At 38.5% G+C, this 10977-nt stretch overlaps 1 protein-coding gene and 1 pseudogene across 1 annotated transcript in view; both read left to right on the top strand.

The window, feature by feature from the left end:
- Positions 1 to 10977, top strand: part of CFAP206 (cilia and flagella associated protein 206) — a 49735-nt gene that overhangs the window by 7807 nt on the left and 30951 nt on the right. Inside the window, exons 4-6 of the mRNA XM_003803430.3 lie at positions 1284 to 1472; positions 2224 to 2382; positions 4872 to 5080. Coding sequence (XP_003803478.1) covers positions 1284 to 1472; positions 2224 to 2382; positions 4872 to 5080 — 557 coding nt within the window. The remainder of the gene's footprint in view (positions 1 to 1283; positions 1473 to 2223; positions 2383 to 4871; positions 5081 to 10977) is intronic.
- Positions 2450 to 2750, top strand: LOC111722659 (annotated as a pseudogene).

The raw sequence follows: 10977 nt of genomic DNA, 5'->3' as shown, positions 1-10977 counted from the left end.
CTGTCATGCTGTAGGTTCCCTTACAGAATGCCTCTGTGACTGTCATGCTGTAGGTTCCCTGATAGGCTGCCTCTGAGACTGTCAGACAGTCATCGTTAGCAATTTAGTAATTATTCTTTGTCTTTTCCTCTCTGTGTATTAGTGTTTCAGTTATGCTATATATGTAAAATGATACTTCTTTTTGGCTTAACTATAATGACATTTTAAGGAAATGGGATTGATGACATTTTATTTCTGTTATTTTTTATTTGGAAAACGTTCTTAGTTGCTTTTGTGGCAAGGCCAGTATTAACTGTGTGTGATTGGTATTCATTATTACCCTTGTAATAATAGTATGGGTGTCTTATTGAGTCAGCTGTAAGAATTATACTGCTAGTAAAGATAGGCTCCTCTACAGTTAAGCCTGTGCCTGAACATATCACAGGAAGAAGGGAGAGAGATACAGTTCTTGATGCAACATTGTATTATTAGTAAGGCTCTTTCAAGGAAGTATATCTAGAACCACAATAGAAATACAAATAACTGGGCAGTGCCTGTGGCTTAAAGCAGTAGGGCACCAGCCCCATATGCCAGAGGAAAAAACCGAAAAGAAAAGGAATATATACACTACATATACATATATTTATACTGTCATATATGCTTTCATATAGCATACTACATGTGCTTACATATAGTATAAATATATATTTCATATTTACATTCACATAGTACATCCAGTTTACACATACATACATGCATACTACATATATACACACAGAGGGTGCCAGAAAGTATATATGCATTTTAAGAAAGGAAAAATCTATATTAAAATTGTAATAATATGTACCAATAGCATTTGTTGTCTTGTATCTCTGAAGTCAAACATGACCTGAGTATTATAATTTTGATATAATTTTTTTGTTTCTTAAAATGTGTATACTTTTTTGGCACCCTCTGTGTATATGTTGTGGAAAGAGTCTTTTCTACTTTCTGCTAACCTGGAAGGTTTTAAGCCTTCCTGATATTTACTGTTTGGATTGGCTGTTTAAAATCTTTCGTGTGTTGATAAAGTAGTCATTAGGTTCATTATGAAAGCCATTTAAACTACTGTAATCAATCTTGCCTGCCAGGTTTCTGGCTTGAGTTTACTTGCTGCCCTGTTTTTTATTTCATTGTCTTATTTTAAGCACATGCTTCTTTTCATACACTAGAATTGTCATACCCAAGCCAGTTTTTCTCTGATCTTTATGTGAGAAGATTTCTAAGTATCAAATATATGGAACATTATTATTTGTCAATTTTAGATGAATTTCTTGAAGAGCATCATCGAGTCCTAGAGTCTAGACTAGGCTCTATCAGCAGAGAAATTACAGATAACAGAGCATGTGCTAAGGAAGAACTGGAAAGCCTCTACCGGAAGGTGGTCAGCTACGTGTTGCTGCGCTCCGGCCTGGGGTCCCCAACAGACATCAAGATTGTCAGAGAAGCAACAGGTAAGACACAAGTGATTCCATTCCATAGGTAAAAACATGATCATATCTGCTGCAATGGTCATATATGATCATATATTTTATAAAATATGTTAAATTAACAGTGTTAAAGATTAAAATTTCTTTTTTATCTGAAAAAAACTAGCTTAAGAGGTTAAAACTTACCCAGACTTCTTACACTGTGTATCATTTCTAAAACGCAAGTAGCTCCTCTAGAAAGTGAAACACTACTCATTTCCTTAGAACTGCACATTCGGGGGACCATCATACTTCATTAGAGAAACACTGGTGATTGAGGGCTCCCAGCCGCGTGAATGAATGGAACAGCTGGAAAGGGGTATTTCATATTGATGGAAGGAATTGAGTCTGTCACCTAAAATGGATGATGGAAAAGTGCATTGCTTTATCCTAAGTAGGCAAGATATCTGGCCTTCTTTTGGCTTTCTTCCATAATTGTTTTTCTACTCAGAACCCTAAGTAGAAAACTGTTTTAATGCCCTTGGTCAAAAAATTACTGATGGATGTTTAATTATTAAAAATGGACATGAGGCTATGGCATTTTCAGCAGATCAGCTTTGATGTATGATCAAGTTTGCTACGTATTCTGTAAATGTGGTATCAGAAATTTAACGAATCATGTACATTACCTTAGATAAAGCTTTTAACTTTCTACAGAAGGAAAGAAAGAGACTTGTACTTTAAGTTCTGATATTTTAAGATATCATTGTGTTGCCTTTTTTATGATTTATTTTAGCTGCTCTACAGAGTGTTTTTCCTCAAGCTGAGCTTGGGACTTTTCTAACTCTTTCTAAAAAGGACAAAGAACGCCAGCTGAAAGAACTTGCTATGATTGTTACTGGAATTCGTTTGTTTAATAAAGACTGTGGAAAAGGAGGAGAAGGCATCGATGATCGTGGGTATACCACTAGGTTAATTCTAAAGGTTTAAAAAGGTTCAATGTTTAAAATTCACGTTGTGACATGGTGACCTTTCCCCAGTCTCTGCCTGGGGTCTCTGCTGGGCACAGTGGTTGCTTTGGCACTGAAATACTTCAAAGCATTATTTAAAATGTATGGGTCCCCATGAAACCTTACTATACCGAAGTTTACCAGGAGATCTGGGTGGGAATGGGGTTGATGAGCTTCATTGTTTATAAAATCAGGAGTGCTGATAAAAGAAATAAAGCTTTGAAAGCTCCTGCACTTGTTCATGGTCATCACTAACCAGCCTCACTTGGAGTGCACAAGAGATGGACCATCAGTCTGCCTATATAACTAAGCAAGCTGTGTCACATGGGAACATGGACTGTCCCTGTGTACTTGTATAAGTACCGTGTACTCATGGCATGAATAAATGTGTCTGTGTGATGCACCAAAAATAATAATAATAAATAAATAAATAAATAAATAAAATTCATCTTGCACAGTGAAGAAAACAGTAACACACCAGAGGCATTCTGAGATTTAAGATTCACAATTTTGATTCTTCCTTAGGAACAACTCCTATTAATAATGGGTAGTAATTTTTGCTTTTACTAGGGTACAATTTTAAATTTCATATACTATGAAGCTAGTATGAGAAAGTGAGGGGGCCTGCCCAGAAGCCAGCCTCCCCAATTTAGTGGAACTTTGTACTCTTTACTCTAAGTCAAATAACCAAATGGAGTAAAATTCAGTGATTTAAAAAATAAAAATCACCCTGAAATGAAAACAGTTTCTAGTACAAATCTCAACATTCAGGAGCATCTACTATGTTACAGACTTAATGCATTCTTTATCAATAAGTTTGAAAATACTTATGAAATATTTAATGATTTACCAACAGAAGTTATAAATTTGGTACTCATGTAGGCCCTTTGATAAAGTTGTCTCTCACCGGATTAGTAATTTAGTATAGTAGGGTAATTTTTACATTTTAAAAGCTGTACTAAAGGCAGTGCCCGTAGCTCAGTGGGTAGGTAGGGCACCATCCACATATACCCAGGCTAGTGGGTTTGAACCTGGGCAGGGCCACCTAAACAACAACAACTGAAAAAACAATAACAAAAGTAGCTGGATGTTGTGGTGGGCACCTGTAGTCCTGTAGTACTTGGGAGGCTAAAGCAAGAGAATCCTTTAAGCCTAAGAGTTTGAGATTGCTGTGACACCATAGCACTCTACCGAGGGTGACATAGTAAGACTCTGTCTCTAAAAAAAACAAAAAACAAAAAGCTGTACTAAAAAGTCAGTTCTTGGCTTGGCACCTGTGGCTCAAGTGGCTAAGGCACCAGCCATATACACCTAAAGTGGACGGTTCAAATCTAGCCTGGGCCCGCCAAACAACAATGATAGCTGCAACCAAAAAATAGCCAGACGTTGTGGTGGGCACCTGTGGTCCCAGCTACTTGGGAGACAGAGGCAGGAGACTCCCTTGAGCCCAGGAGTTGGAGGTTGCTGTGAGCTGTGATGCCAGAACACTCTACCCAGGGGGACAGCTTGAGGCTCTGTCCCCCCCAAAAATAAAAATAATAAAAAGTCAGTTCTCATTTTTATAACTCTCCTCCCCACCCACCCCCACCTCCCCGTAGACTATTCTGTTATTTTTTAGCACCCAGATGAGTTTTTGTTTTGTTTTGTTTTTGAGATAGAGTCTTACTCTGTTGCCCTAGGTAGAGTGCCCTGGTATCACAGCTCACAGAAACCTCAAACTCTTGGGCTCATGCAATTTTCCTGCCTCAGCTTCCCAAGTAGCTTGGACTACAGGTGCCCACCACCACACCCAGCTAAGTTTTCTATTTTTTGTAGAGATAGGGTCTACCTCTTGTTCAGGCTGGTCTTGAATTCCTAAGCTCAAGCAATCCACCTGCCTTGGCCTCCCATAGTGTTGGGATGACAGGTGTGAGCCGCTGCAGCCAGTCCCAGAAGACATGCCTCTTTACTTCCCCGCCTCCCTCTCTCCCTCTCTCTCACTTTTTTTTTTTTCAGTTTTTGGCCAGGACTGGGTTTGAACCACCACCTCTGGTATATAGAGCCAGCGCCCTACTCCTTTGAGCCACAGGCGCTGCCCTCTCTCTTTTCTTTCTTTCCTTCTCCCCTCCCTCCCTCCCTCTCTCCCTTCCCTTCCTTCCTTCCTTTTTTCCTTTTTCCTTTCTCTCTCTCTCCTTTCTTCTCTTAACAAATAGAAAAGAAAAAGGAGGGAGGAAAGACCAGTGGCTTTTATAGAGGTATGTGATCAAAGAACACATACACCAAAGTCTACCTGTCTTTTGTTTGGTTTCTTTATGGAATGGAACCCGTGAAACACAGGTCTTATTATTAATTTGATTGGAAAAAAGCGTACCTTTAAGGCTGAAAGTGTGACTACTTTCTAGGCCTTTTCTCCTTAGTTCTTTTTAGACTCTTTTGTGTCTGCCTTTAAACACAGTGCCAGCTATTCTGCATGAAGCGGTCCCAGCCACCACTCAGCACATTGATTCCCAGCTGGAGACAGCCCAGACCCTGGCTTACCGCTACACAGCTGTGCTCGAGAAAGCAGTGAAGAACCCGCTCTTGAGGAGTGAACTTCAGCCATATAGGTTGAAAGAGGCCCTATATAATGTGCGACAATATGAGGTCTTCCTTCACATCATTTTGGTGAGTTAATTTCACCAGATCTGGCCTTTTCCTTCTAATGCAATCTCTCATTTGCAGTGAAGCTGAACCAGATAGAACTAGGTCACTGAGTAAGGAGGCAGCTTCAATAACTGCTCGGTTTATATTGCATTGGTAGGGCCAGGAATTAAAACAGAAATGCAAAAGTCTGGTTTCAATTTTAATGAAATATATACTGGCAGAAACTGATTTTATAGTTACTCATTTCTTTGGTACTTGATGGTATGATTGTCAATGGAACTACATTTTATATGAGTGAATATAGATTTCTTGAGGGATAGAATAGGATGTGTTCTGACCCCTGCTCTTTTTTACTTGTATCTTCATGGCATGATACTGCTTTTGAATGCACTTAGTCTGTCCTCTGTCCTTAGCTAGCTATAGAGAATAAAGAGAGAAACATCCTGATGATGTGACTTCATTGTAACAAACTAGGGGTTGTCCTCACAAGTAGCCTACCATCTCATTGCCTTCTGAAGGAAGGACTTTAACTCACCTCTTGAAAACCAATCATCCTCTTGATGTTCATTTAATGTTAACTTGTGATTATCAGCCTTATGTGACTAGTCAGATACTAAGAGGATTTTATCAATTTATTTTGAAATGTGCATGGGGCCACAGAAGTAGAACCTCACATTCACTTTTGTTGTCTGCATTCACTGAGGATATTATAAGAAAAAAACGTGGGGCCTGGCATGGTGGCTCACACTTGTAATCCTAGCACTCTGGGAGGCTGGGGCAGGAGGATTGCTTGCATTTAGGAGACCAGCCTGAACAAGTGTGAGACACTGTCTCTACTAAAAATAGAAAAATTAGCTGGACATTATGGTAGGTCCCTGTAGTCCCAGCTACTTGGGAGACTGTGGTAGGAGGATCTCTTAGGCCCAGGAGTTTGAGGTGGTTGTCAGGTATAATGATGCTGTGGCACTCTACCCAGCACAACAGAGTGAGACTCTGTCTCAAAAAAAAGAAAAAGAAGAAACCTTGGGAAAGTATCACACAAATGCCATTCATTATATATAATCTTCTCACAGCTTTCCATCATGAATCGTATTGAACCCACTAACTCAGTCTTAAGTTCTCATTGGCACTACACCTCTCACCACTAGAGAGACAATGGACATGCCAGTGATGAGTATGGGCACTGCAGCCGGGCTGCATGGGTTTTGATCCTGGCTCTGCCTCTAAGGCAGTTGTTCATTTCCTTGTGCCTTGGTATGCACACCTGTAAAATGGGAGGATTCATTGTCTCCATTATGTAAATAGAGCAAAACAACAGTGTGTGGCACAAAAGCTTGCTAAACTGGGGAGGATGATGTTTGTGATCACCATTGTCATCACCATTGCTGGGGTCTTAGCAGAACAGCTCTGATTTCATTTTGGAAAGAGAAGAGGCTGAAGAGCTTTATTTTTCCCAGCAACATCTCATTTCCTTGCTGTTCTAGTTATTGAGAAGGGTAACTTTCTCATCTTAGCCCTCTTCATGGCTGTGTCAGAGTCAGGGTGAGTTTTCTTGGCTTTCTCTTTGCTGCTCTAAGAGTCTTTCTTTTCATTGTTATGTTTTTTTAGTTATCCCAAACTTCCCTATCAGTCTATCTTGGTGACAGTGAAGGTTTTTATAGAATGGATATTGCTTTAATTATTATCTCTAGGTTATAAAATATGTCAATTTATATTTATTTAATATTTTTTCTATATTGAAATCTATGAATATTCTTTTTAAAGTCAGATTATTTTGATAGATATTAATAAAAATTTTTATTTATTTATTTAGACAGAGTTTCACTCTATTGCCCCAGGCTAGGGCACTGTGGCATCATAGCTTATAGCAACCTCAAACTCCTGGGCTTAAAAGACCCTCTACCTCAGTCTTCCTAGTAGCTAGAACCACAGGTGTGTACTGCCATACCCAGCTAATTTTTTTTCTATTTTTAGTAGAAAAAGGATCTTACTCTTGTTCAAGCTGGTCTCAAACTCCTGAGCTCAGGTGATCTACCTCCCAGAGTGCTAGGAGTACAGGTATGGGACATCACACCTGGCCTGATAAAATTTTTTGAAGTACTGGTTTTGATTTTAAAATGTGTCTTGTCAAATTTACATTCAGTTTATGTAAACATTTAACAATCTAGTTATAGCCTAGGTAATTTAATGAGTTAAAAAAATTTATTTTGATCAGCTGTTTATGTGCTTTGGTGAAAATATTCTGGAAAAGAAAAGCTAACAATAATTGTAGTCTTGTTGACTGTCTCAGTTGAAAAAACAAAATTCCATCCTCCATGGGCTTTTAAAATGCAAGCTAGTTGCCAAAGATAGAAAGACATTTACTGTGCAAGTAGAAGTTGTGTTTGACAGAACACCTGTAAGTCAAGACTGCTTTCCTCCCAAGCTATGCTTATAGGGCCCATTTATAGATTAGGCAACATAGGACTTCTTATTATTTTCTGATAATGCAAGTAAAAAAAGCAGTTAGGTAGAATTTGTACTTATTTTATTATTGTCATTATAGTAAGAATGTTAAACATTAAACAAGTTCTAACACGTTTGGGTGTATAATATGGGGTTGTTGGTTATGGTAACACCACAGTACCACTGACTAGGTTGGATAACAGATCTTAGATGCATCATACATAACTAAAACTTCGTATCTGTTGGACAGCAACTTCCCATTTCCCCTTTGAGTACTTCTATGAGTTTGAGTAGACTTGTTGAAATTGTTCATGGCAGAAAGTATGAGGGACTCACAAAAGTTCTTTTTAAGGGAGTAGAGGGAAAGGTGAAAGAGAGCCATGCTGGGACCAAGGGCTTTCCTCAGCCTTTGACTGTTACGATGGCATTTTAAAAAAGTGATAGCATTCCTGGAGGACTAATATTGTAATTAAAAGCTCTACATGGTTGTGAACTCTGCACATTTCATATTTGGTAAAACATAAATAGAATGATTGTTCTAGGACATTATCAGAAAATATTTAGAAGCTCTGTGAAAGGACCTGCAGACATAGCTTGGGGAAGGGGACCTACACATTCTTCAGTTATAGGTTTTAATAAGGATTATGTGTCAAATGCGACTTTCACTTTGGAGAACATATGCAAATTTAGTTCTGTTTCTTATTGCTGTTGCACAAATCTAAAAAGACTTTAAAGGTTGTGCTTTCATGTTTGATTCCTAAAACAGTGCTAACAAACAAGGGAGACAGCCTCTGTGGGGTAGACCCCAGACCAATAGATGTTAGATAATATTGTAGGGGAAGCAAGAAGAGGGGAATTGGGTAAACAGTAGTGTGGGTGAAATTAAAAGAGGATTCATTTTACATTTGTGAATAAATTTTTTTAGTCAGAATACAATAACATCTGATATTTCTGATGAAGTAATTATTTTTGTCATTTAAAATAGTATGGAAAGCATATAATTAGGCTGCAGGTGTCTAAGAATTCAAATGTACTTTTTTCTCTTCACATAAATGTAACCCTTGTACACTGTACTAATAACCCACACCAGTGCTGTTTCTGGTCCTGGCTTATCATTGCAGCATAATGGGTCAGAGCTGGGCTCTGGGCTTTGTTGGTTTCAGGTAGAGCCGTGATTCCTCCTCTTATTGTAGCTGTATATATTAACACTTGGATGATTAACTTACCTTTCTTTTCTTTGGTTATCTCATTTGTACTTACCTATTTTTGTACTTCTGAGTATTTAATATGGTGCTTAACAAATAATAAGATTAAACGTAATTATTTCAAATTCAACATTTAACAACTTAAGTTTCACCACTGGTACCCCTTTCATATCAGAAATCTATTTTTTTTCTTTCAATGCTATGATTTTTGAGATTTTCTACATTCTTCAATATGATTTTTGTTTAATTTTTCATACTTTATCCATAGTTTAAGAAAGTAAATTTTTCTCAAGTACTGATTTATTGATACTGTTTATAAGTAGCACACAAAAAGTTCAGTTTCACAAAGAGTAACACTCAGTGACCTATTAATGCAAATCTAATTCTTATTTTAAGCTAAATTCAATAACAGTACAATTAACTGAATATAAACAAAATCTGTGTGTCTTGAATTAGAAAAGTGGTTTCCATATTCATAGCCACAGAAGGTTCAAGTATACATTTCACAATGGAAAAGTACTTACAAATATGTTGGTAAAAACAAAAATAACCCACAACCCTAATTCTTATCCTGCTAACCGGTTTTTAAGGAAAGCTATTCCTGCTACTGAAAGCATTTACTTTTAGAACAGGGGTTCTCAGCCTGTGGGTTGGAACCCCTTTTTAACAATGAAAATTCATTGCAGCATTAGGAAGGTTGAGAACCACTGTTTTATTTATTATTATTATTATTATTTTGTAGAGACAGAGTCTCACTTTGTTGCCCTCAGTAAAGTGCTATGGCATCACAGCTCACAGCAACCTCCAGCTCTTGGGCTTAGGCGATTCTCTTACCTCAGCCTCCCGTGGAGCTGGGACTATAGGTGTCCACCACAATGCCTGGCTATTTTTTGTTGCAGTTTGACCTGGGCCAGGTTTGAACCCACCACCCTTGGTATGTGGGGTCAGCGCCCTACCCACTGACCCACAGGCGCCACCAGAGAACCACTGTTTTATTTTTTTATTTTTTGGCAGTTTTTGGCCAGGGCTGCGTTTGAACCCTCCACCTTTAGCATATGGGGCTGGTGCCCTACTCCTTTGAGCCACAGGCATTGCTCCCAAGAACCACTGTTTTAGAAGGTTTATTTTTCTTGAAACAGAGTCTTGGTTGTTGGGGGTGTCAGCTTACCTCACAGCAACCTCAAATGCTTGGACTCAAGTGATCCTCCTGCTCAGCCTCCCAAGTAGCTGGGACTACAGGTGCCTGCCACACTTTTTTATTTTTAGTAGAGATGGGGTCTCATTCTTGCTCAGGCTGGTCTCAAACTCCGGCTTCCCAGAGTGCTGGGATTATAGGTGTGAGCCACTGTGCCTGGCCTATTTTTGGAAGTTTTAATCTGATTGGAGAAAATGTGTTCTTCTAAAACTTAAGGCCTGAAGTCATAAAATCCTTCCAGTGTGGAAATATTCACATGAAACTTTTAGTTTCTCAAAAAAAAATCACTTCTGTTATCTAAAGAAAATAATACTAAAACAAGTTAACTTTTAAAACAGACAAATATTCCTATATAAACTTCTATTTTTCTATATTGTCTGCTGACAACAAATACCAGTTCACTACCTTTAACACCCTTTCAGATTACTGTTGTCTAGAAACTGCAGAATACGTTGAAGCACATGGCCCAGCTGTCATAGAGCTAACAATGCTGTTTAGATTTCATGTATTTAAGAACTGCAGGATAGCTAACAAAGGCACAGATATATCTATCATATAAAACTACTTCATCCTTATAGTCAGTAGTAAGAAGAAGGCTCATGGTTTGTAAGGTATTTTATGTGTAATCATTGAAACCTGATAAGTAATTCAAGTATAGTTACATAAAGGCAGGCAATTAAAAGTCCAGCAATCACTCTAAGATTGAAGGCATGAAAATAAAGGCTGAAAACATTCTGTTTCTCAATCTTTTATTCATATAGCCAGATAGCAGGACCTTACTTTAGAAAATATACCGTTATGGCCAGGCTCTAGGGCTTAAACTTGTAATCCTAAGCACCCTGGGAGGCCAAAGCAGGTGGATTGCTACAGCTTAGGAGTTCAAGACCTGCCTGAGCAAGAGCAAGACCCTGTCTCTACTAAAAATAGAAAAAATCTGCTGGTCATTGTGGCAGGTGCCTATAGTCTAAGCTACTTGGGAGGCTGAGCCAAGAGGATTGCTCAAGCCTAAGAGTTTGAGGTTGCTGTGAGATGCCACAGCACTCTACCCAGGGTAGCAGAATGAAGCTTTGTCT

This window comes from Otolemur garnettii, unplaced genomic scaffold (genome assembly GCF_000181295.1).
Source record: "Otolemur garnettii isolate 467f Iridium unplaced genomic scaffold, OtoGar3 scaffold00303, whole genome shotgun sequence".
In the NCBI taxonomy this organism is placed as follows: Eukaryota; Metazoa; Chordata; class Mammalia; order Primates; family Galagidae; genus Otolemur; species Otolemur garnettii.
This window is presented reverse-complemented; position numbering and strand designations above follow the sequence as displayed.